Raw genomic sequence first — 24,573 nt, 5'->3', positions numbered from 1 at the left:
ACGCAAAAACGGCGCCCAGGAAAAACGGCCGAGCCAAGGTCATACAGTCACACACCGTTATGAAGAGGATGGTTAAAGACTGCTAGCACAGTGTACAGTAAGTCCTTTGAAGAGGATGGTTAAAGACTGGGGGTTACAGTAAGTCCTTTAAAAGAGCGGGGGGGGGGGGTCGGTTTTCCTTGGTTCTGAAAACTGGTGCTTTTTTCCCCCCCAATGACCCAATGAAAATGCCCGGTCAGCAAAGGAGATTAACTAACTACCCACGACTACCTACAACGACATGGCGACCCCACTACCACTGAACCTACGACTACAAAAGTATCGATTTTTTCCATGGCGACCAATTTTTGGTCGCAGAAAATGTTTCAACATGTTGAAAAATTTGCTGCGACCATACTTAGGCCGCGACTAGTTCCCAGCACCAAGATTCAAGAGTTTATTGTCATGTGTCCCTGTAAAACAATGAAATTCTTGCTTTGCTTCAGCACAACAGAACATAATAGACATTGACTACAAAACACATGAATAAATAAACTGATAAAGTGCAAATAACAAATAATGAGTTATTAATGTTCAGAGTTTTGTCCGAGCCAGGTTTAATAGCCTGATGGCTGTGGGGAAGTAGCTGTTCCTGAACCTGGTCGTTGCAGTCTTCAGGCTCCTGTACCTTCTACCTGAAGGTAGCAGGGAGATGAGTGTATGGCCAGGATGGTGTGGGTCTTTGATGAGACTGCCAGCCTTTTTGAGGCAGCGACTGCGATAAATCCCCTCGATGGAAGGAAGGTCAGAGCCGATGATGGACTGGGCAGTGTTTACTACTTTTTGTAGTCTCTTCCTCTCCAGGGCGCTCAATTTGCTGAACCAAGCCACAATGCAACCGGTCAGCATGCTCTCTACTGTGCACCTGTAGAAGTTAGAGAGAGTCCTCCTTGACAAACCGACTCTCCGTAATCTCAGGAAGTAGAGGCACTGATGAGCTTTCTTGATGATTGCATTAGTGTTCTCGGACCAGCGAACGTGTGGATCATGCGGCGAGCGCAGAGCCTCCTGCACTCGCCTAAAAAGTCGCCTAAGTGGGACAGTCCCTTAAAAGCATGCTTGCCTTGAAAATGAAATTTCAACTAAATTAGCTATTTATGAATGTTAAAGGCTGTCAGTGGATTGTTCCTAGGTAATGGAGAGAGGTGAATAAAGGCAAAAACTCTTCCTCTAAATATTGCACCTGTCTGTACCAGACATTGACTTTACTGTGGTGCTGAACAGTTTTCATTTCCCATTAAATTACATCTCTCTCATCCTGAGGAAAGTAAAGCAGTACAGGTAAATAATGTAGTTGAAAAATCACACAAGCTGCTTTTGTTAATTGGATAAAGCACAATATAGGAGGAGGGAGGTTTTACTGGAATTGTATATTGTACTTTAGGCCACACATGCAGATGGGTTTAGTTTTGGACACTATATTACAAGAAAGTTATTTTATTGAATTGGATATGCATCAGGTTTCTTTGGAATAGAGGAAGCTGGGGTCTGCATAATCGAAGTCTGGAAAATCATGAGACACCTAGCTAGAGAAAATAGGAAACCGTCCCTATTTCTTCTAGTTGAAGATCAAAGCTAGGGGCTGAGCTAATTAGTAATTGTGAGAAGGGGGGTGAGTTTTTTTTTTCCATACCTGAAACACTGCTGGAAAGAGTGGTGGAAATCAAGAACCCTCAGCACATTTAAAAAGTGCAAAGATTTCGAACAATGAACTTCAAGGTTGTGGCCCCAGTATTGGCTGGGTAGAATTTATTCCTTCTGGCATTGAAATGATGGGCCAAATGGCCTCTTAAACCTTGTATGATTTTTTTTGTATATTTTGGTATAGCTTGCTCACTTGAGTGGAATTCAGATAATAGTTTAAATTTGGGGTTCTGCACATGTGTGTCTGTTAACCATTCCTTCTGAATTTTGAGAATACTCTTAATGATTACAGTGGGGATGCAACCTTAAGAAAGAATATTGATGTGTGGAGAAAGTGGACAACTAGCAACAGTCTACAGCTGCATGGGTAAGGCAAGCTGCCTGTGAGGAGCAGCTTGATTCATCTACATTTATTTCTAAAAGAGGTGGGCTCTTTTCGATCCAATACATTAGCACCAACGACAATTGTACAAAGTTCTCCGAGGCTGCAGTTATCTGTTTTAAATATGTGACATATTTTGGTCTATTGAAGATCATTCTATGCTTTCAGCTGATCGCATGTACTCTCCTTACAAGCTTATGGTTAAATGAAGATAGCTTTTTTACCCATAGTATATGCTGTTGTAAATTAGACTAAATAAGACTCAATAAAAACAACAGTTGCTTCACACAGAACAGTTTTCGTACCTGGATTATGTAAAATAACACACTAGGATTTCATAACGGTAAGCTGGTTTTCAGACATGTAAATTATAAAAACCTTATAACTAATTGACAGATTCACCAGCAACTGACTAAATTATGGAAGCTTTTAACTTTTCAAAAAGTCCTAAGTCTGCTTGGATTTTGTTCTTGCTTTATGTATTGATCCTTAATTTTTGTATGCTTCATTCTGGTTAACTGGGGTAATTTGTGAAGCAAATTTTTTAACAGTTTTTTTTTTAACGCTGTCCAAGTTTACAGCAGAGAATTGCAATTCGTGGTGTGGAACAGTTGACTGTTGGAGGAAGGATGGTCTATTCTACCTGTTCTCTGAATCCTATTGAAAATGAAGCTGTGATATCAGCTATTCTTGAAAAGAGTGAAGGTGAGCCTTTCCACTGTAGTACAGTTGTGAAATGTAAAGTTGTGGACTGGTCTTGTGAGCTAAAATTCTGTATTCGAGCTCAACTTTAAAATGGTATAATTTATCTGAAAAGAATACTTGCATGTTGAAAAATATTATAACTATTATAAAAAATATTATTCCGTTCTTGGGATCTAGAACCTGTAATTAAACATATTGCATAATTTATTCGTTCGCTCATGTGTCAGACGACACATAACTCACTGTTGGCTTCTGTCGTTGTCGTCCAACATGTTGACAGAATTGGTCACCCGACGTGTCACATAGAAACATAGAAACATAGAAATTAGGTGCAGGAGTAGGCCATTCGGCCCTTCGAGCCTGCACCGCCATTCAATATGATCATGGCTGATCATCCAACTCAGTATCCCGTACCTGCCTTCTCTCCATACCCCCTGATCCCCTTAGCCACAAGGGCCACATCTAACTCCCTCTTAAATATAGCCAATGAACTGGCCTCAACTACCCTCTGTGGCAGAGAGTTCCAGAGATTCACCACTCTCTGCGTGAAAAAAGTTCTTCTCATCTCGGTTTTAAAGGATTTCCCCTTTATCCTTAAGCTGTGACCCCTTGTCCTGGACTTCCCTAACATCGGGAACAATCATCCTGCATCTAGCCTGTCCAACCCCTTAAGAATTTTGTAAGTTTCTATAAGATCCCCTCTCAATCTTCTAAATTCTAGAGAGTATAAACCAAGTCTATCCAGTCTTTCTTCATAAGACAGTCCTGACACCCCAGGAATCAGTCTGGTGAACCGTCTCTGCACTCCCTCTATGGCAATAATGTCCTTCCTCAGATTTGGAGACCAAAGTCACGGAGTACATCGTGTCGTCATTTCCCGGGGATCGCCACAAGGATGCTTCTGTCATGATCCCCGCATTATTTATTAATGGCTTGAGATGGGGGAAGGGAGCCTCCATGTTAATTTTTCAGGTTTTGCTGGGAATAATTTAATTTTATAAATGTAATTTATAAAAAACGTAATATGCATGCTTGATGTTTATTTAATATGAGAGATTAGATGACAAAGGTTATTTGTTATAGGAACTCTGGAGTTGGTTGATGTTTCATCTGAATTGCTAGGATTGAAGCGAATGCCTGGTTTAACAACATGGAAGGTAATTCTACAGAGCTGGGAATCTTTCTTTCCCTATTCAAGATGTGGTAAAGCAATATGGTATCTTTATGTAAGCTGTGAAAGCTTTGTGGTCATTAAAGTTCAGTGAATATTGGAAGCCAGTGTCTTCTAAACTTGCCACTGATGAGAAAGCTTACATTTGAATTCCATTCTCGACTGACTGGTACATGCTTATTCTTAATGTTCTTTCACCGTGTTGGTAGTAGGGTATCGGGAGAGAGAATTGGTGGTGGGGTACATGAAAATGAGGAGCATGGAGGTTTTGTTTTTTTTTAGTTTGTACTGGTTCACACATTGAGAGTTGTTTCTTCGATTGTATGCTCATAAAATCCATTTGCTCTCAGGTAATGACAAGAGAAGGTCATTGGTATGATGAGTGGTCAGACGTGCCAGAGAACAAACACACCCAGATCCGCCCTACAATGTTCCCAATTAAAGACCCTCAAAAGCTCAAAATAATGAATCTGGAACGATGGTTAGTTGTGGCAAGTTCTTACAATACTGCAAGTACAATTTATACAATATTTAAACATGCAAGTAAAATTATAACATTGAAATAATAATATCTAAATAGGATGTAATTCATGTATTTGAAACTAGCTTGGAACTAACCTTGGCCATGTCCATGATTTTCTAAAGCCTCAATTTCTTTACAAAAATTAACAAGGGGTTTTCATCCACCTTGTCATTGGTTTAATGTGAATATGATGTAGCAGTGCATTAATTAATAAATAAGACTAATTTGAAATATGGCACTTTATGGAGTCAACAATTTTAAAATGCTTTTGAATCGCGTACCTAAAACTGTTCATGCTGTTAGCTAATTTCTGTTAAGTTAATCGCATGTGTACACATTAAAACATTACCCTGGTCTTGAGTTTGCCAAAAATGTAATTTTAATATTAACATTTTGCTGTAAATGCTTGAATTAGATTTTGACATGCATTACCAGGTTGAAGAAAACTAAAATTAGACAAGTGAGTGAAATGTTTTTGTCAGACAGAATATCTAAAACTCCATGGTTCCTTTCTACTTGATTGGCATTTTGATTATGTGAAGATCATATGCAGTTGATGTTTGTATGTTTAAGTATTAGCACGAGCTTTGAAAGGTTTTGCATAATCATTGGCTTACATGAAATAAATCGTGGAGCAAGATTCAAATTTCACTTATCCAATAATTCAATTTTCTGGTAGCATTAGGGTTCTACCTCATCATCAGAATACTGGGGGCTTCTTTGTAGCTGTTCTGGAGAAAAGGGCGCCAATGCCATGGAACAAGAGGGAACCGAAGGTAACTGTCATCACTTAGTTAATCTTGGAGGCCATTTAAAAAAAAAAAAAATTCGTAACTCTATTCGAGCTTATACTGATCCACTAAAATGGCCCTTGCTTACATTTGTTGGACAAAATGTTTTGAAGTAAGTTATAGTTACAATTTTCCAATGTTCCAATTGGAGGAAACTTTCTATCAATCAATGCTACCTGTTAGACAAGCAAATGGGAAGTTTGGAGTTGGTAGAAAGTTCAAGAGAAGTGACTGAGGTAGTTGAGCATCACAGTGTATGTGGAAGGTAGACAAAAATGCTTGCGACACTCAGCGGGTGAGGCAGCATCTATGGAGCGAAGGAATAGGTGACGTTATGGGTCGAGAACCTTCAGAAGAAGGGTCCCAACCCGAAACGTCACCTATTCCTTTGCTCCACAGATGCTGCCTCACCCACTGAGTTTCTCCAGCATTTTTGTCGACCGTCGATTTTTCCAGCATCTTCAGGTATGTCTTAAACAATGTATGTGGAAATTACACTACTTTTCCATGATGCTGGCTTGGAACAGCATATGATTGGATGATAGGAACCAAAAATCGATCTTTAGCAACCCCCTGTAATGTTATTGCTGATGATCAACTGGCTGCAGCTGGTTAGAATGGAGTTGAACCTTATGAGCGTGTTCCCATTCACTGACTTGATTGAGACGTGTTGGAATAGAAGGCTGCGTCCAATGTTTAAGATGTTATATGCAGGTTAAGAAGTACGAAGTGGGATTCATTACGTGTCACGATATTTGCTCTTGGTATGATCGCAGTTGTTTGAATTGCAAAGAAGGGTGGAATTTGGATTGGAGCGATTCATACAAGTGGTTCTTAATGATGTGGGTGCTGATCTGAGGACATGAAGAAGAAGGAGAAGAAGAAGAAAACGTTTGTGGTTTGATGATGGCTGACAGGGTAGAAGTTCTAAATTTTGGTTTTGAAAAATACAGTGATGACTGCACTTTGAAGCAGAGAGAAAGCAGTATTTCAGGGGAGAGAACGTTTTGCAAAATCTGCTGACATTGGCTTTGAAAAGCAGTCAGGTGGTCAGTAAATTAGTCGGAATAAGATTGAGAGAGTAGGAATTGGGTTGCAAACAAAATGAGTGTCAAATAAGCAAGAGGATAAATGAAAAAAAAACGAAGTTGCAGGATTAATATTGCAGGTTTAAGGTGGAGTGGGTAATAGATATTTTTTTTTAATTGTTCAATAGGGCCAGGAAAGGAAGTAATATGAATACATTATTAGTGACAGCAATCCAAGAGCTCCTCATAGGTGTAATTGGGAATAGAGATAGAGTAGCTCGATATTTTAAAATAATTAGGGAACTCAGCAATTCCAGCTGATCCTGAAATGGCAGGTTGGAAAGATTGGACCAGAGATGAGTTGTACATTGAAGCGCAATGAGAGATGACTTAGTAGAGAAGCATGTTGGCTGATATATTATGAGTGATGATGAGGCTCGAGAAGCATGATGACAGCCAGTGAGAGCGAATGAGGGTTTTTTAAAGGATCATATTTAAAAATAAATAAGATTGTTAAGAGGAAAGAGGTAGAATATATATAAGGAAAGGTTGGGTTGCTGCTCATGATGAATTCCTCAGGGATTTTGGAAAAAGTCAGAAGAGTGACAGGCAATCTACATGCTTATTTAACATGTTTTTGTTTTTATTCAGTTGCGACACAAAGCAGAAATGGTTAATCCTTCAGCTGAAGGTGCTGATGAAAAATCTGCAGCAGTGGATGAAACTAAAATAACTGATGGTGAAGAATCATTGGACAATAAGGAGAGTATTTTTTGGTAAGTTAGACACTGGTGCATGGAATTTATCAAGCATTTTGTTCTAAAATAGTGATTGGAGTAAACATCGCACAGTATTTGGAACCTTTTAAGCAATGGGCAACATTTGTACTGACGTAGAATTATGTGATATTGTGCCCTTTCAATCTGAGCTAACTCATCAACTTTACATTGGCAGAGGCAAATCACAAAAACTTTTGCAGTGTTAATAAAACTTAGGGTGAATTTCTTTAGCTGCATCTTTGTGTAGTAGCTTGTTTCAGAATATTTTCATGTAATGCTTCCACGTTTGCATTTATGACTTCTCGTTTTGAAATATTTTTAACTCCATACGCTATGTGAGTCTGCAGCCAGATTTCATCTATTTAAAATAATTGAAAAGTGATTCTTTGTTCATGGTGAAAAGAATAAACGGATATGAAAACTGCAGTTTTTTAATAAATATTTCAGTGTAATTCCTGTTTTTTTTGTTGTTTTTTTTTTACTTCAGTCCACCACCATCAAAGAAAATGAAATTATTTGGGTTCAAAGAAGATCCGTTTGTCTTCCTGAATGAAGATGATCCAATATTTCTCCCAATACAGTAAGAATCTTTTGAAAATTGTCATCCTGTTTTACTGAGAAGAATTGGTATGGCCAGTGATTATATTTTGTTTAGAGTCACTGAATTTCTTTTGTCCATCTCATTCACTTTCAACTGGAATATGTTGATGTTTTGGTGAAAGGCCATCAAATTGAAAAGTTAACTCTGTTTCTCTCTCCACAGTCGCTACCTGACCTGCCTATTTACAATATTTTCTGTTTTGTTTAATATTTGAACCATTCTCGGTATTTTACTTTTGAAATGTGATCTGTATTGCATTGGACTACTGGGGGTTGGGGGGGGGGGGGTGCGGTGCAGAGAGGAGGCACTGAAGAGAGAGACTTCCAAATTACTTTGATTCATTTTGGGGAGAAATCACTCTTTGACTTTCTTACAGAGATTGTTAGCATATGGTGTTTGCAGCAGCAGTACAAGATTATGACTACTGTGGAAGTGGGTGAAGGGCAGAGTTGTTGGTACAAGGGCAGTTTGGGATGAAAAAATATACAATATTGCAAACCCAGAATTTCATATAGATATAGTGTTACTATATCCATATCATTAATAACTGTTGACTACCCAGCTGAAGTAAAACCTTAGCATGTAACTTTTCAACATAATTGTATAAGTGTTGTAAAAACAAGCCTGAAGGCTTTGTGTCTCAATGCAAGGAGCATTTGTAATAAGGTGGATGAGATAAATGTGCTGATAGTTATTAATGAATACGATATAGTTGGGATCACGGAGACATGGCTCCAGGGTGACCAAGGCTGGGAGCTGAACATCCAGGGATATTCAATATTCAGGAGGGATAGACAGAAAGGAAAAGGAGGTGGGGTAGCGTTGCTGGTTAGAGAGAAGATTAATGCAATAGGAAGGAAGGACATTAGCTTGGAGGATGTGGAATCGATATGGGTAGAGCTGCGAAACACTAAGGGGCAGAAAACGCTAGTGGGAGTTGTGTACAGGCCACCTAACAGTAGTAGTGGAGTTGGGGATGACATCAAACAGGAAATTAGAAATGCGTGCAACAAAGGTAAAACAGTTATAATGGGTGACTTCAATCTACATATAGATTGGGTGAATCAAATTGGCAGGGGTGCTGAGGAAGAGGATTTCTTGTAATATATGCGGGATAGTTTTCTAAACCAACATGTAGAGGAACCAACGAGAGAGCAGGCTATTCTAGACTGTGTATTGAGTAATGAGTATGGGTTAGTTAGCAGTCTTGTTGTGCGTGGCCCTTTGGGCAAGAGTGACCATAATATGGTTGAGTTCTTCATTAGGATGGAGAGTGACATAGTGACATGTATAAGGGGTAAGAATGTTGCAAAAACAAGCCTGAAGGTTTTGTCTCAATGCAAGGAGCATTTGTAATGTGGATGAGATAAATGTGCTGATAGTTATTAATGAATATGACATATGTTGACATAGTGACATTCAGAAACAAGGGTTCTTAACTTAAAGAAAGGTAACCTTGAAGGTATGAGACGTGAATTGGCCAAGATAGACTGGCCAATTGATTCTTAAAGGTTTGACGGTGGATATGCAATGGAAGGCATTTAAAGACCGCATGGATGAACTACAACAATTGTTCATCCTAGTTTGGCAAAAGAATAAATCAGGGAAGGTAGTCCATCCGTGGATAATGAGGGAAATCAGGGATAGTATCAAAACAAAAGATGAAGCATACAAATTAGCCAGAAAAAGCAGCCTACCAGAGGACTGGAGAAATTCAGAGTCCAGCACGAAGGGCTTAATTAGGAAAGGGAAAATAGATTATGAAAGAAAACTGGCAGGGAACATAAAAACTGACTGCAAATGCTTTTATAGATATGTGAAGAGAAAAATATTAGTTAAAACAAATGTAGGTCCCTTGCAGTCAGAAACAGGTGAATTGATCATGGGGAACAAGGACATGGCAGACCAATTGAATAACTACTTTGGTTCTGTCTTCTCTAAGGAAGACATAAATAATCTGCCGGATATAGCAGGGGACCGGGGGTCAAATGAGATGGAGGAACTGCGTGAAATCCAGATTAGTCGGGAAGTGGTGTTAGGTAAATTGAATGGATTAAAGGCCGATAAATCCCCAGGGCCAGATAGGCTGCATCCCAGAGTACTTAAGGAAGTAGCCCCAGAAATAGGGGATGCATTAGTGATAATTTTTCAAAACGCTTTAGATTCTGGAGTAGTTCCTGAGGATTGGAGGGTAGCTAATGTAACCCCACTTTTTAAAAAGGGAGGGAGAGAGAAAATGGGGAATTACAGACCAGTTAGTCTAACATCGGTAATGGGGAAAATGCTCAAGTCAGTTATTAAAGATGGGATAGCAGCACATTTGGAAAGTGGTGAAATCATTGGACAAAGTCAGCATGGATTTATGAAAGGTAAATCATGTCTAACGAATGTTATAGAATTTTTCGAGGATGTAACTAGTAGAGCGGATAAGGGAGAACCAGTGGATGTGTTATATCTGGACTTTCAGAAGGCTTTCGACAAGGTCTCACTTAAGAGATTAGTATGCAAACTTAAAACACACGGTATTGGGGGTTCAGTGTTGATGTGGATAGAGAGCTGGCTGGCAGACAGGAAGCAAAGAGTAGGAGTAAACGGGTCTTTTTCAGAATGGCAGGCAGTGACTAGTGGGGTACCACAAGGCTCAGTGCTGGGACCCCAGCTATTTACAATATGTATTAATGATTTGGAAGAGGGAATTGAATGCAACATCTACAAGTTTGCGGATGACACTAAGCTGGGGGGCAATGTTAACTGTGAGGAGGATGCTAGGAGGCTGCAAGGTGACTTGGATAGGTTGGGCAAGTGGGCAAATGCGTGGCAGATGCAGTATCATGTGGATAAATGTGAGGTTATCCACTTTGGTGGCGAAAAGTAGACTATTATCTGAATGGTGGCCGATTAGGAAAAGGAGATGCAACGAGACCTGGGTGTCATGGTACACCAGTCATTGAAAGTAGACATGCAGGTGCAGCAGGCAGTGAAGAAAGTGAATGGTATGGTAGCATTCATAGCAAAAGGATTTGATTATAGGAGCAGGGAGGTTCTACTGCAGTTGTACAGGGTCTTGGTGAGACCACACCTGGAGTATTGTGTGCAGTTTTGGTCTCCTAATCTGAGGAAATACATTCTTGCCATAGAGGGAGTACAGAGAAGGTTCACCAGACTGATTCCTGGGATGGCAGGACTTGTATGAAGAAAGACTGGATAGACTCGGCTTGTACTCGCTAGAAATTAGAAGATTGAGGGGGGATCTTATAGAAACTTACAAAATTCTTAAGGGGTTGGACAGGCTAGATGCAGGAAGATTGTTCCCGATGTTGGGGAAGTCCAGAACGAGGGGTTAATGTTTAAGGATAAGGGGAAGTCTTTTAGGACCGAGTTGAGAAGAACTTTTTTCACACAGAGAGTGGTGAATCTCTGGAACTCTCTGCCACAGAGGGTAGTTGAGGCCAGTTCATTGGCTATATTTAAGATGGAGTTCGATGTGGCCCTTGTGGCTAAAGGTGATCAGGGGGTATGGAGAGAAGGCAGGTACAGGATACTGAGTTGGATGATCAGCCATGATCGTATTGAATGGCAGTGGAGGCTCGAAGGGCCGAATGGCCTACTCCTGCACCTATTATCTATGTTTCCTTACGACCATGTAGCTCATTCTCTATTCACGAGATACTGATTTTTGAGCCAGGACATTCAAGAGTAATATTGGGATGAATGTCCCCACAAAAGGAAAGTGAATGTTTGGAATTATTTTCACCCGAAAGCCAAAGATCTTTGGACAGCTTTTGAATTTCTGTATATCCTGTCTGCGGTACTTCTGAAGTGAACTTAATCAGCAGGATTGGCATAGCTGACTAAACATACTGAGATATAATTATCTATTTCAATTTTGCATGAAGTGATTTGAATGAGACATGATTAGGTTTGTTTTATGTGCTGGTGCCCTGATAGACTTACTATTTTGAGCAAAATATAAACATATATTTGTCAATGTGATTTTTAAGGAATTTTTATCAAATGGATCCATCATTTCCAAAGATGAATGTCTTCACAAGGACACATGAGGGGAAGAAGCGTCATCTGTATATGGTTTCCAAGGAATTGAGAAATGTGCTTCATCATAACAGTGAAAGAATGAAGGTTTGTTTGCAAATTTTCCCGTCTACTTTAAAATTCAGATGCGTTGCACCGGTAGCCTTTGAAAATCATTGAATATTTTAGTTTGCCAAAACACATTTCTGTTTTTAGTGTCTTAATTTGTCCAGTATGTGATGTTCGACTGGAATTATTTTAAGACTTAAAACAAAATAAATTGCTGGAATCGATCAGCAAGTCAGATGGCATCTGTGGAAAGAAAGATGGTGTTAATTTTCCAGATCAAGATGCCTGATTTTTGTTTCAGATTTCCAGCACCTCCCGATTCTGATTCCGTTATTATTTTAAAACCAATTTTAGATACATTTATAATTTATTTATTACATTAAGCCTAAAAATATCAAATTAAATCTTGCAAATTTACAGTTAAAAATGGCCATTAAGTTTCTGAAACCCTTACTGTCTAGAAACACTTGTCTAATCCTCCCCCCTGACTTTTAACACATAGCATTAAAGTGCTCATTAAATGTTCTTCTCTTTCTTCTTGCGAATGAAACATAAACCAAAGGAGTAGTTAGATCTCAAGCCGGGTGTTGAGCAGCCAGGTTGTTGTGTCTGCCAGTCCCTGAGCTCCATTTGGTGGGTGGTAGAGCGGGCACCCAGAGATGACATGGTATTCCTTGCTGCCTGACAGAGTTCCAAGTCTCTACCTGCCACCTAGAATAAAACTAAATTCTTCTTGTCCATTCTAATTCTTCTGTTAATTGCCTTAAATCTATGGCCTCTACCATTAACCTCTTCTTAAGGAAAAACAGTTTATTTATTCAATTTCAATTTTATGCATCTTAATTAAATCTCACAACTTTATTTGTTTAAAAAAAAATGTAACTGTAGCCCAACACATTTCTCCTCTGACTAAAATGCAAACACACTTCTTAAAGTTTATTATAACCTCTGTGCTCTTTATTCTATGCCTCAGCCAACAAAGCACGATATCTCTGTGTACCCGGTAACCACTCTCGAATCATAGAGTGATACAGTGTGGAAACAAACCTAATTTGGCCATACTGGCCAACATGTCTCAGCTACACTAGTGCCACCTGCCCACATTTGGTCCATATCCTTCCAAACCTGTCCTATCCATGTACCTGTCTAACTGTTTCTTAAATGTTGGGATAGTCCCTGCCTCAACTACCTCCTCTGGCAGCTTGTTCCGTACACCCACCACCCTTTGTGTGAAAAGATTACCCCTCAGATTCCTATTAAAACGTTTCCCCTTCACCTTAAACCTATGTCCTCTGTTCCTCGATTCACCTACTCTGGCCAAGAGACTCTGTGCATTTACCCGGTCTATTCCTCATGATTTTATACACCTCAATAAGATTACCCCTCATCCTCCAAGGAATAGAGTCCCAGCCTAATCAACCCCTCCCTATAGCTCAGACCCCTAACAATGTAAGTCTTCTCTGTACCCATTCCAGCTTGACAACATCTTTCCCATCCCAAGACAATAGACAATAGCTGCAGGAGTAGGCCATTCAGCCCTTCGAGCCAGTACCACCATTCAATGTGATCATGGCTGATCACAATCAGTACCCCGTTCCTGCCTTCTCCCTTTATCCCCTGACTCCGCTATCTTTAAGAGCCATATCTAGCTCTCTCTTGAAAGTATCCAGGGAACTGGCCTCCACCACCCTCTGAGGCAGAGAATTCCACAGACTCACAGTTTTGAGTCATTTGCAAATTTGCTAATATTAATTGTAATCCATTATCTAAATCATTTATATTGTAAATAGCTGCGGTCCCAGCACTGAGCCTTGTGGTACCCCACTAGTCACTGCCTGCCAATCTGAATGGGACCCGTTAATCCCTACTCCTTGTTTCCTGTATGCCAACCAATTTTCTACCCATGTCAGCACTCTACCCCCAATACAATGTGCCCTCATTTTTCCCACTACTCTCCTATGTGGGACCTTATCAAAGGCTTTCTGAAAATCCAGGTACACTACATCCACTGGCTCTCCCGTGTCCATTTTCCTAGTTACATCCTCAAAAAATGCCAGAAGATTAGTCAAGCATGATTTCCCCTTCGTAAATCCATGCTGACTCAGACTGATCTTGTTACTGCTATCCAAACGTGCTGCTATTTCATCTTTTATGATTGACTCCAGCATCTTCCCCACCACCGATGTCAGGCTAACTGGTCTATAATTCCGTTTTCTCTCTCCCGCCTTTCTTAAAAAGTGGGATAACATTAGCTACCCTCCAATCCCAAGGAACTGATCCTGAATGTATAGAACATTGGATAATGATCACTAAAGCTTTCATGATTTCTAGGGCCACTTTTTAGTACCCTGGGATGTAGAACATCAGGCCCTGGGGATTTATCAGCCTTCAGTCCCATCAGTCTACCCAACACCATTTCCTGCCGAATGTCACCCCCAGATCCTCTAGCCACTAGTACATCAGGAAGATTGTTTGTGTCCTCCTTAGAGAAGGCGGATCCAAAGACACCCCCAATTTGTCGGCCTTTTTGCCTTCTGGGGTGTGTAGATGTACGCTCCCTCTGCTCCACTACCTCAGTACTTATGCTTGGGTGTATTTGCTTTTTTTGTCCTCTCCAATCAATTTTCCCTAATTTGAGGAAGGGCATTCTTGCTATTGAGGTAGTGCAGCGTAGGTTTACAAGGTTAACTCCCGGGATGACGGGACTGCTATATGCTGAGAGAATGGAGCAGCTAGGCTTGTACATTCTGGAGTTTAGAAGGATGAGAGGGATCTCATTGAAACATATAAGATTGTTAAAGGCTTGGACACGCTAGAGGCAAGAAACATGTTCCCGATGTTGGGGGAGTCCAGAACCAGGGGCCACAGTTTATGAATAAGGAGTAAGCCATTTAGAATGGAGACGAGGAAATACTTTTTCTCACAAAGAGTGGTGAGTCTGTGGAATTCTCTGCCTCAGAGGGCGGTGGAGGCAGGTTCTCGGGATGCTTACAAGAGAGAGCTGGATAGGGCTCTTAAAAATAGCGGAGTCAGGGGATATGGGGAGAAGGCAGGAATGGGATACTGATTGGGGATGATCAGCCATGATCACATTGAATGGCGGTGCTGGCTCGAAGGGCCAAATGGCTTACTCCTGCACCTATTGTCTATTGTCAAATAGAATTCCATTGATTCCTTGCTGGTGTCTGCAGCTTTTCTCCCCAGCATTCCCTCTCCACTTGTATTTCAAGTTGAATCAACAGTGGAGTTGGGAAGGGGAGTTGAGAATGTATTTCCTCTGAGTTATGCACACCTGGAACTTGTTGGTTGAAAGTAAATGCAGACAGCTCTCAACACATTTTAATGTTTTTATAAAATATAAAACTAGTAAAGGGAGAGATTGACAAACAAGATTGAAGCATATTCGTTTCTTGGACTTTATGTCTAATACATGGGTAAAACTATTCCTGATGAGTTGATTTATCATAAGTTTTCTTTGGCATCTAAAGGTTTAAAATTCAAACAACTTTCTGTTTTCCCCACATAATATCTACATGCATGCTTTTGCATTCTTAAATGAGCATTTAATTTTTAATGTTAAGCATGCTGTGATTTTTGGTAGGTGATCAACACTGGAATTAAAGTTTTGAGTCGCAATAATGATGGGGAGGAGTTTGGCTGTGCCTTCAGATTGGCACAAGAGGTATTGTTAATTTTTCATGTTTTAACATTTCTGTGATAATATTTCTATTTTAGATATTTTTTACCTGTGAATAACAACTATAACATTGAAATTATTAGCTTGTAGTTTATTATCAATACAGGTTAGGTTTTAAATTATGATTTTAAACTTCCCTAAAATTTGAAAATAATGAAAAATTAAGTGTGTACTTGTGTACAATTTCAACATCTATAACCAATTTTTGCAATACCTGTAAATGGTGTTATGATTGTGGTTTTAATTTGCTTTAACCATTACATTAATTGCTTTATTAGTATACATAGGCCTACCATCTACCCTGCTAAATATATTTAATATGTACTTTATGGAAACAAAAGAATGACTTAGGATCTTTGGAAAAATAAATATTGTATGACTAGAATTGTCTTTTGGTTTTGATACTTCAAGTTTACAGTCTATTCCAAGAAATTTCAATGCTTGCTGAATTTAAATTAACGATAGTGGTCATATTGTTAGTTGTAATGATTTCCATGTAAATTTACAAATAATGTTGTAGAATCTCCTATAAACCTAAATTAACCAAATATTTGTTAAAGTTTATTGTGCCTCAAAGCACAACTCTTGCCTGCTTTTTCTGTGGTGTCTGGTTCAATCCCATAATGCTACTTGGATTCTAGCCAAGTTTTGCATTTGTGTATAGATTTTTTACTGTGAACGTAAATGTGATGGGACATGGGCAAAGATTGCTCAATTTCTGGCAAGGAAAGTTTAGTTGTAAGGAAGATTCAAACTGATCATCAGGGTTTCAAGGAGACCATGCCAGAGAATCATCAATCAGTATTAAGCTTTCAGAAGGCTATGAGCTCTAATTTGAATGCATTCAAACATTGACACTATCACCTTCATTGTATGTTGTTACATGTTTGAATTGCACTATTGAGAATGTTATGTTACTAAGTGCCTCTGACTCGCAAGTTACTGACAAATTGATAATTGACGTACAAATTGACAATTGATGTAACAAGTTCAGTTTTGCCTGCAGTTTAGCTGGTCAGATAGAGAATGTTAGTTCCACTTAATTTTCACCACAATGGCATCACATGACCAAAACCATCATTGAGATTTCAACTGTCCAATTTGTAGCTTCAAGTTTTACTTCAGCTTTGTTGCTCCTAAAGCTGACAGTTCAGTCTCATATGCATTTGTATATTTTTTCCCTCCTGTTTGTTTTAATCTTTTGTAGGTGGACTTTGGAAAACTACTTTTTATAATGCGATTGGATTTTGAAGCATTAAATTCTGTTGCCATCCGCAACCTACCTTGTGTCGCTCTGACTTCCATTGTTCAGAGTGTAGTATGATACAAAGGAAAACCTGTATAAATAAATACATTTTGAGTAAGAAGAGCTAAACTTGACTTTTGTTTCTTCAGGGTATTTACACTATAAATCCATACATTAATGGAAGAATCGTTAAGATCTCAGTTGAAGATGTTATGGTACTGTTGACACAAGAAAATCCATTCATCGGTAAACTTACAAGTGATCCCCAAAAGCAGGCCAAGAAGCTGAGTATGTTATATTGGCAATTTGTCTTTAAGTGAGAGGGCATCTATTTAAGATTTTAAATAATTGTTCTGGTTACATCTGGGAGAAATAAGTGAATGGGTATGGTTATGCTGCTGTTTGCATTTTTGTTTTTGCATTACTTGTATGTTGTAGGCAACAATTAGCTAAAACGTGTTATGGCCCACTGCTTGCATCTTACGGAATATACAGTTACTTGCAAGCTGACTGTGTTCACTGTTGTCCTACAAAACTGTTTCAAATGTACCCCCATGCAGTTCCCTTGGCAGGAAGCTGCTGACAGAAGCTAGAATGTACCTTGTTGATGAGGCTCTCCAAGTCAACTATGCCATCTAGGAAATGGAAGAACAGAAAGCACAGATAGTGTCATAAACAACCCTCAATGGCCTTGAGCTTGCCTGTTGTCAAGATCTCTGAATGTTTCTGACATTTGCTATTTGTTATAAATTAACTCAATGTTAATTTTCTATCTTTAAAAGTTCAAAGAAATATGGAAACATTTGAGTAACCATTTAAAAAAACCCAAAAAAAACCTGAAACATTACCACTTAACAAGTCCCTAACAACTGTTCTCCATTGATTTCAATGGACGATAAATCTATCCGAGATTGTTAAATCCAATCCAAGATTGTTAAAGAAGGAACTGCAGATGCTGGAAAATCGAAGGTAGACAAAAGTGCTGGAGAAACTCAGTGGGTGCGGCAGCGTCTATGAAGCGAACGAAATTGGCAACGTTTCGGACCAAAACCCTTCTTCGGACTGATGTAGGGTGGGGCGGGGGGGTCGGGACGAAGAAAGGAAGAGGAGGAGCCGTGGGGCTGAGGGAGAGCTGAGGAGGGGAGGAGACAGTGAGGGTGACCTGAAATTGAAGAAGTCAATGTTCATGCCGCTGGGGTATAAACTGCCCAAGCAAAATATGAGGTGCTGCTCCTCACTCTGGCAATGGAGGAGGCCCAGGACAGAACGGTCGGATTCGGAATGGGAGGGGGAGTTGAAGTACGGAGCCACCAGGAGATCAGGTTGGTTATTGCGACCCGAGCGGAGGTGTTCGGTGAAGCGATCGCCAAGCCTACACTTGGTCTCACTGATGTAGATCAGCTGACACCTAGAGCAGCGGATGCAATAGATGAGGTTGGAGGAGGTGCAGGTGAGCGGAGGTGTTCGGCGAAGCGATCGCCAAGCCTACGCTTGGTCTCACTGATGTAGATCAGCTGACATCTAGAGCAGTGGATGCAATAGATGTGGTTGGAGGTGCAAGTGAACCTCTGTCGCACCTGGAATGACTGCTTGGGTTCTTGAATGGAGTCAAGGGGGGAGGTAAAGCAACAAGTGTAGCATTTCTTGCGGTTGCAAGGGAAAGTGCCCGGGAAGAGGGTGGTACGGGATGAATTGACCAGGGAGTTACGCAGGGAGCGGCCTTTACGGAAAGCAGACGGGGAAGAGATGGGAATATGTGGCGAGTGGTGGGGTCACGTTGGAGGTGGCAAAAATGATGGGCGATTATTTGTTGTATGTGACGGCTAGTAGGGTGGAAGGCAACGGACGAGGGGGACTTCATCCCCTGTTATGAACGTCTTCAATCAAATTTATGGGGTGGGGGACGGGGGGAGAGAGAGCAGGTGTCACCAGGGGTATGGAATACCCCCTGGTGAGACCCCCTCATCTATAGTAGGGGAGTGGAGCCCCCGTTTCCTGAAGACATAAATTTGATTGAAGACGTGGATCATCCAGAGGATGAAGTAGAATTGGTGTCCGTTGCAGGTCTGGGTGAGTTAGGCCTGAAGTTTCGGTAGAATCATAGCGAGTCTGGGTGAGTGAGGCCCGAAGTTTGGCGATCGCTTTGCCGAACACCTCCGCTCATGGCGATCGCTTCACCGAACACCTCCGCTCAATGGCGATCGCTTCACCGAACACCTCCGCTCAATGGCGATCGCTTCACCGAACACCTCCGCTCAATGGCGATCGCTTCACCGAACACCTCCGCTCAATGGCGATCGCTTCACCGAACACCTCCGCTCAATGGCGATCGCTTTGCCGAACACCTCCGCTCAGTCCGCAATAACCAACCTGATCTCCCGGTGGCTCAACATTTCAACTCCCCCTCCCATTCCGAATCTGACCTTCTGTCCTGGGCCTCCTGCATGGCCAGAGGGAGGACCACCGGAAATTGGAGGAGCAGCACCTCATATTTCGCTTGGGCAGTTTATACCCCAGAGGCATGAATTGACTTCTCCAATTTCAGGTAGCCCTCACTGTCTCCTCCCCTCCTCAGCTCTCTGGCTCCTCCTCTTTCTTTCTTCTTCCCGCCCCTCCCCTACACTGCATCAGTCTGAAGAAGTGTTTTTGCCGGAAATGTTACCTATTTCCTTCGCTCCATAGATGCTGCTGCACCCGCTGAGTTTCTCCAGCATTTTTGTCTACCCAAGATTGTTAAAATTGATTTGCTACGTTAAATGGTGGTGAATCTCAGTCAAGCACCATGCATCAGTGTTTCTCTGCAATGTATGTAAAATTAGACGCTTACTGAGGGGGAAAAAGTGAAGTGTTTAACTATATTCACTCACAATAAGGAAGCTTACCGTGCTGTTAAGTTCTTGGAATGGAATAAAATTGGATGCAGTAAGGGAAGCCGATGTACCAGTGAATTATTGTCACAGAATCCAAGACCTGCTGATGGAAATTTAGCACGTTTGCAGAATGCTGCTGCTTTTATCTTCTGTCTCTCACCAGCTTATTACATTTTATATAACTGAATGGTTTTATAGTAGCAATGCAAGCCAATGCATTAAGATTCAACACAATGCTTATTGATGCTAAATATCAAAAAGAAAATGTAACCTAATGGAATTAATATGTGCTAGTAAATATACAAATAATCAAGTAACTTTCTTTGTTTTATAAAACAGGTATGGGAAGCATTGTGCTGAAATATGACCCCGATACTTTGTAAGTTTATTTTCTTATTGGAACTCAATTATATGCCTTTTGATATGTTTGAATTCTCCTCTTTTACTGTTGAGGTAAGATGTGTGTACATCTGCAACATGTCAAGTTGAGTTTATTATCATATGTCCAAGTATGGCACCTAGACTCATTGAAACACGAAACAAATACATAAATTAAACGTTCAAAAAGAAGCCTGATTGTACCAAAAAGGCAGCAGTGCAAAAAGATCATTAGAAAACAAACAAGTCCATTGGTAGTGCAAGAGGTGGGTTGTAGTGTTCCACTGTAGTCTTTCCTGAACCTGGTGATGTAGAATGGATGGCATCCGGACCTCCTATCCAATGGTAGCGGTGAGAAGAAGGCACGCCTGGATGGAGGGGATCCTTGATGGTAGGTGCCTCTCCTTGAGCCAGTGCCTCATAGATGCTTTCAGTTGAGGGGAGGCTATGCCCATGATGGACTGGGCTGAGTCCACCAGTCTCTGCAACATATGGCATTACTGTGTGTTGGGATTGCCATACTAGGCCATGATGCAACCAATCGGGATACTTTCTACATTACATTAGAGTATTTGGAGGCACACTAAATCTCTATAATCTTGCAAGAAAGTAGAGATGCTGGGGAAAGCTTTTCATTGTACCTTAATGAACTAAACTAAACTCCTTTTTCATGATTACATCTATGTTTTGGGCCCAGGACACGTCAACTGAGATGTTAATGCCCAGGAATTTGAAGCTGCTAACTCTCCACCACCAACCCACCAATGAAAACTGGCACATGGTCTCCTGACTTTCCTTTCTGAAGTCAGTGATTAATTTCTTGGTCTTGGTGACATTGAGCAAGAAATTATGTTGTGACACTATTCAACCAGGGGTTCTATCTTTCCATCATCGCCAGTGATTCAGCCAACTACAATGGGTTGGCAAATTTACAGATGCCATTGGAGGTGTACTGAACCACACAATTGTGGGTGTAAAGAATGCAAGGCATGGTCTAAACACAGGGCCTGGTTGGTCAGTGAGGGGATATTATTACCAATCGGTACTGATTGAGGTCTACTGATGAGTATGTTAAGGATCCAGTTGCAAACTGAGTTTCAGAGGCAAAGGCCGTGGAGCACAGTGGTGGGTTTGGAGGGGATGATTGTAGAATGCCAAGCTATAGTCTAAACAGCAGCTTGGCATCTATTCCTGTTATTCAGGTGGTACAGAACAGAGCGGTGAGCCAGTGGCTTGGCACAGTCATAGTACTATGATCAGAATGACAGGTTTTATTGATTGGAAGACAAATAGTGACAGTTGGATTTTTTTTTGAAATGATTGTCACATTTCCTTATTTTGTTCATTTGCAATGTGAAATTCACAACCTGCAAGAGAGGAATTTGAAGTCGTAATCTCTGCTTTGCTGGTTCAGAATGCTAATCAGCCTGCCATAAATAGTGGATGAATTGAGAATGTAAATTGGCACACACCACTCCTGTATTCCCACCCTTCTGTGAAATATTGGCAGGTTGCATCAATAACCCTGTGTGCTTCCCCCCCCCCCCACCCTTTTTTTTCACATTCCCATAATTGCTGTGATCTTTGACAGTCTCAATGAACGTGGGGCAAATTTCTAATGTTCTTGCTGGTTTCTTCATCCCCTCTCTCCCTTCCCCTCCCCCACATCCGTATGATGCAGATTACAATTAATCCAAAATGACACAGTTCATGCGTTTACCTGCACCAGTGTCCCATTTTGTCCTTGCTCTGATTATAACCCTACCAGATCTATTTCCAATTTACTACCTGACTTTAGCTGCCTGTTTACTGTGTGTCCTAGTAGAGTTATTTGGCCCTGTGTGTATAACCTCCAGCCACTTGATGCTTGTCATTAAGCTTATTCCTTGTTTCATCCCTTGGAAAATTGCTTTACCTTCTAACCTGCTTTTATATATTTCCATAAAACGATTTGCTTTGACTATTAGCTTTTATTTTTTAAATTCTTCCTTCCTCATTGACCATTCTGTGAAGCACTGATTTGCATTTTCTCTCTCTGCTGTGTTCAAGTGTATTTAGCATGGGGGCTTATCTCCAGCTGTTCAAGTCATTAGAAGCAATGTTAACTTCTATCATAAAATGAAGCATCGGGTCAAAAATGTTTGGCAAAAATATTCCTCTTCCAATGATCCATTCAGGATCGAAAGGCTTATTTCCTCCCAGGCCCCCCTCTCCCCCCCTCCACTACGACCACCACCCCTCCTCTCTCCCTTTTCCTTCTCTTACTTCAGTATGTTGGAACCTGTGTACTGGCCTTTTAATTGCAACTGTCCCATCATTAGAAATGGTGAGGTCTTCAGACCAAAATCCCTTTATAGATATAATAACTAATATGGGGTAATTCCCTCCACTGCCCTCTGCCCAACCTCACCATGTGGAAAATACAACTTGTTCTTTAGACCGACTAATTACTTTTCCCTTTTGTTGTTTTCTCAACAATTCTGTCTGCAGGAACAAGGAAGGTCCAAAGTGCCCTATTGTATTGTGTGGCTGGAGGGGAAAGAACTCAATTCGTGCTTTTGTTGCCAGGAATGAACGTTTCCATTACCTACGAATGTTGGGAGTGGAGGTCTTCCGAGATGGGAAAAAGGGTGAAGGATCTAACAAACTGGTTGCAAATTCTGAGAAAAATATGGAGCCAATGGAAGAAGGCATATTGAATGTACAGGGAGAAACTGAAAATTTGAAACAAGATACTGAAAGCTCACAGGAATGTGCTAAATATGATGAGATCTTGGGTGCGGAAGAACCTGAACAAAAAGAAGTAGAGCATGCACAGACAGAAATTAGTAATTCAAAAGTAATGCAAGCATCAGAATGTACTGATCCATTATCAAAAATTGAGAAAACTGGTAATGCTGCTGTGGCATGTCCTGATGAAGAAAGACCTAAGGTCGAGTCAAAGCAAGTGATAAATGTGGACTGATATAGATTGCAGGACAAGAAAGCTAACTGCCAAATTGTTTCAAGAATATATAATTTACATGCAATCCACAGTTTAGTATTTGAATGTCCTCAAATCTTTAATTACTGGACATAAAGGCTTAAAAAATTGGTTACAATTATTCAAGAACTCTAAATCAACCTCCTGACATAAATATCATAATTTCTGTTGTATCTTGGCCATTTGCCAGAAATTTCCTTCATGGGAAAAGGATGAAGCAAATGTGTTCACGGGGAAAAAGAAGAGCTGTGTCGTGTTCAAGGTGATATGCTTGGCGGCTATGGGGGGGAATTAATTCTTTAATTTCAACCATTCATGTCTTTCCAAGTAGTTTAACAACCCATTCTCATGAAAGCAATACTTTTAAAATGAAGTTTTATGATGTGTTTGGTGTCATTTTTATTATAACCTAGACAACGTGACAATTTTGTTAAGTGTTCTGTGAATCCCATTGTTACATGTTATTTTAATGGTTGAATTTATAAATATGGATTGCTACATTTTTTTAGTGCTTCCTCAAATTTTTGGATAATTTTTTCCCATGACTGTTTAGATAGTTGTATGGATGGAACATATTGCCCAAATTTGCCCAAGTGACGAAGATGATAATTTCTCCCTTTAATTCAAAAGTATTTATTCTGCAAAATATTTACTAAGGGAACAGTTCTGTATTTTTCTTAAAAATGGTTACATATGTCAAGACGGTTGATTTTCAGTCAAGATGCCATACTTTGCCTGTTAAATAATAAAATATGCTAAATTTTCATTTTCTGGGTGTTGGCTTGTTCTATTTGATTTTGTTCACTAATGATTCCTGGTGATTATCCACAAATTGACTCTTGCTGAGATACCAACCTTACTGGTGCGTAACAATATAGATCTTGGAATCTGCAATCCAATCTTCTCTGAAGTCTGTTCACCTAGTGCAATGAAGACTGCTTGTTAGTTACTGCTTCAGTGTTGAACTAGAATATGTTCTTTGTTTACATTTTAGCATCCTACATTTAAAGTATTTTGACTGAGTATGGGCAATGAAAGGTTTGCCTTCATTGCAGGATACCCTTCAAGATGGAAAAGGATAGTGTAAAGTTGTTTGATTCGAGTGGGTGCAAATCTACCCTTGGAATGTTTATAGAATGTGATTTGGGATCAAAATTAACATTGAAAATTGTGTTTTTTAATAAAGGAATTAAGAAAAGGTTAATTAGAAAAAGGTCAAGCTAATTTTGTCAAATTCCTATGATTTGGGCAACCACACAATGTTACAGAAGGGTTGCGAAATTAAATACTGGATCATAAATAGCAACTTATGGAGAAGATGAAAACAATGCCTTTAATAATTTTATAGTAAACATGTTGCTATTCAGTTTGTTATTTAGTCTGCAGGTATATAAACAGGAGCCCATCAACCTATAATCTGATTTCCCTTCGTTATTTAACTCTTCCCCTCCATAAATCTGTTCTGTGATGGAACCTTCGTGGAGAAAGGAAGGAGGTGGTAAATAAGTGTTAAGGAGAATGACAGGAGAGGAAATAGATATTTGGATAAATGTCTACGTTTTTCTATCACATTTGTGCCGCAGCTATTTTTTTAAATACAGATTTGTAAAGCAAAGCACGTTATTTGATTTTTCTCAT

At 40.2% G+C, this 24,573-nt stretch overlaps 1 protein-coding gene across 2 annotated transcripts in view; it reads left to right on the top strand.

Moving 5' to 3' along the window:
• The window catches only part of nsun2 (NOP2/Sun RNA methyltransferase 2), a 35,331-nt gene extending 11,630 nt beyond the window's left edge, over nt 1–23,701 (top strand). For both annotated transcript variants that reach the window (XM_055659143.1, XM_055659153.1), the window contains exons 8-19: nt 1,976–2,050; nt 2,640–2,770; nt 3,854–3,927; nt 4,292–4,422; nt 5,144–5,240; nt 6,935–7,059; nt 7,550–7,642; nt 11,665–11,800; nt 15,363–15,443; nt 16,854–16,992; nt 19,914–19,953; nt 22,443–23,701. In XM_055659143.1, the coding sequence (XP_055515118.1) occupies nt 1,976–2,050; nt 2,640–2,770; nt 3,854–3,927; nt 4,292–4,422; nt 5,144–5,240; nt 6,935–7,059; nt 7,550–7,642; nt 11,665–11,800; nt 15,363–15,443; nt 16,854–16,992; nt 19,914–19,953; nt 22,443–22,917 (1,597 nt within the window). In that variant the 3' untranslated portion in view covers nt 22,918–23,701. The remainder of the gene's footprint in view (nt 1–1,975; nt 2,051–2,639; nt 2,771–3,853; nt 3,928–4,291; nt 4,423–5,143; nt 5,241–6,934; nt 7,060–7,549; nt 7,643–11,664; nt 11,801–15,362; nt 15,444–16,853; nt 16,993–19,913; nt 19,954–22,442) is intronic.
• Nucleotides 23,702–24,573: the final 872 nt, after the last annotated feature.

The sequence above is a fragment of the Leucoraja erinacea genome, chromosome 2, assembly GCF_028641065.1.
Source record: "Leucoraja erinacea ecotype New England chromosome 2, Leri_hhj_1, whole genome shotgun sequence".
In the NCBI taxonomy this organism is placed as follows: Eukaryota; Metazoa; Chordata; class Chondrichthyes; order Rajiformes; family Rajidae; genus Leucoraja; species Leucoraja erinaceus.
This window is presented reverse-complemented; position numbering and strand designations above follow the sequence as displayed.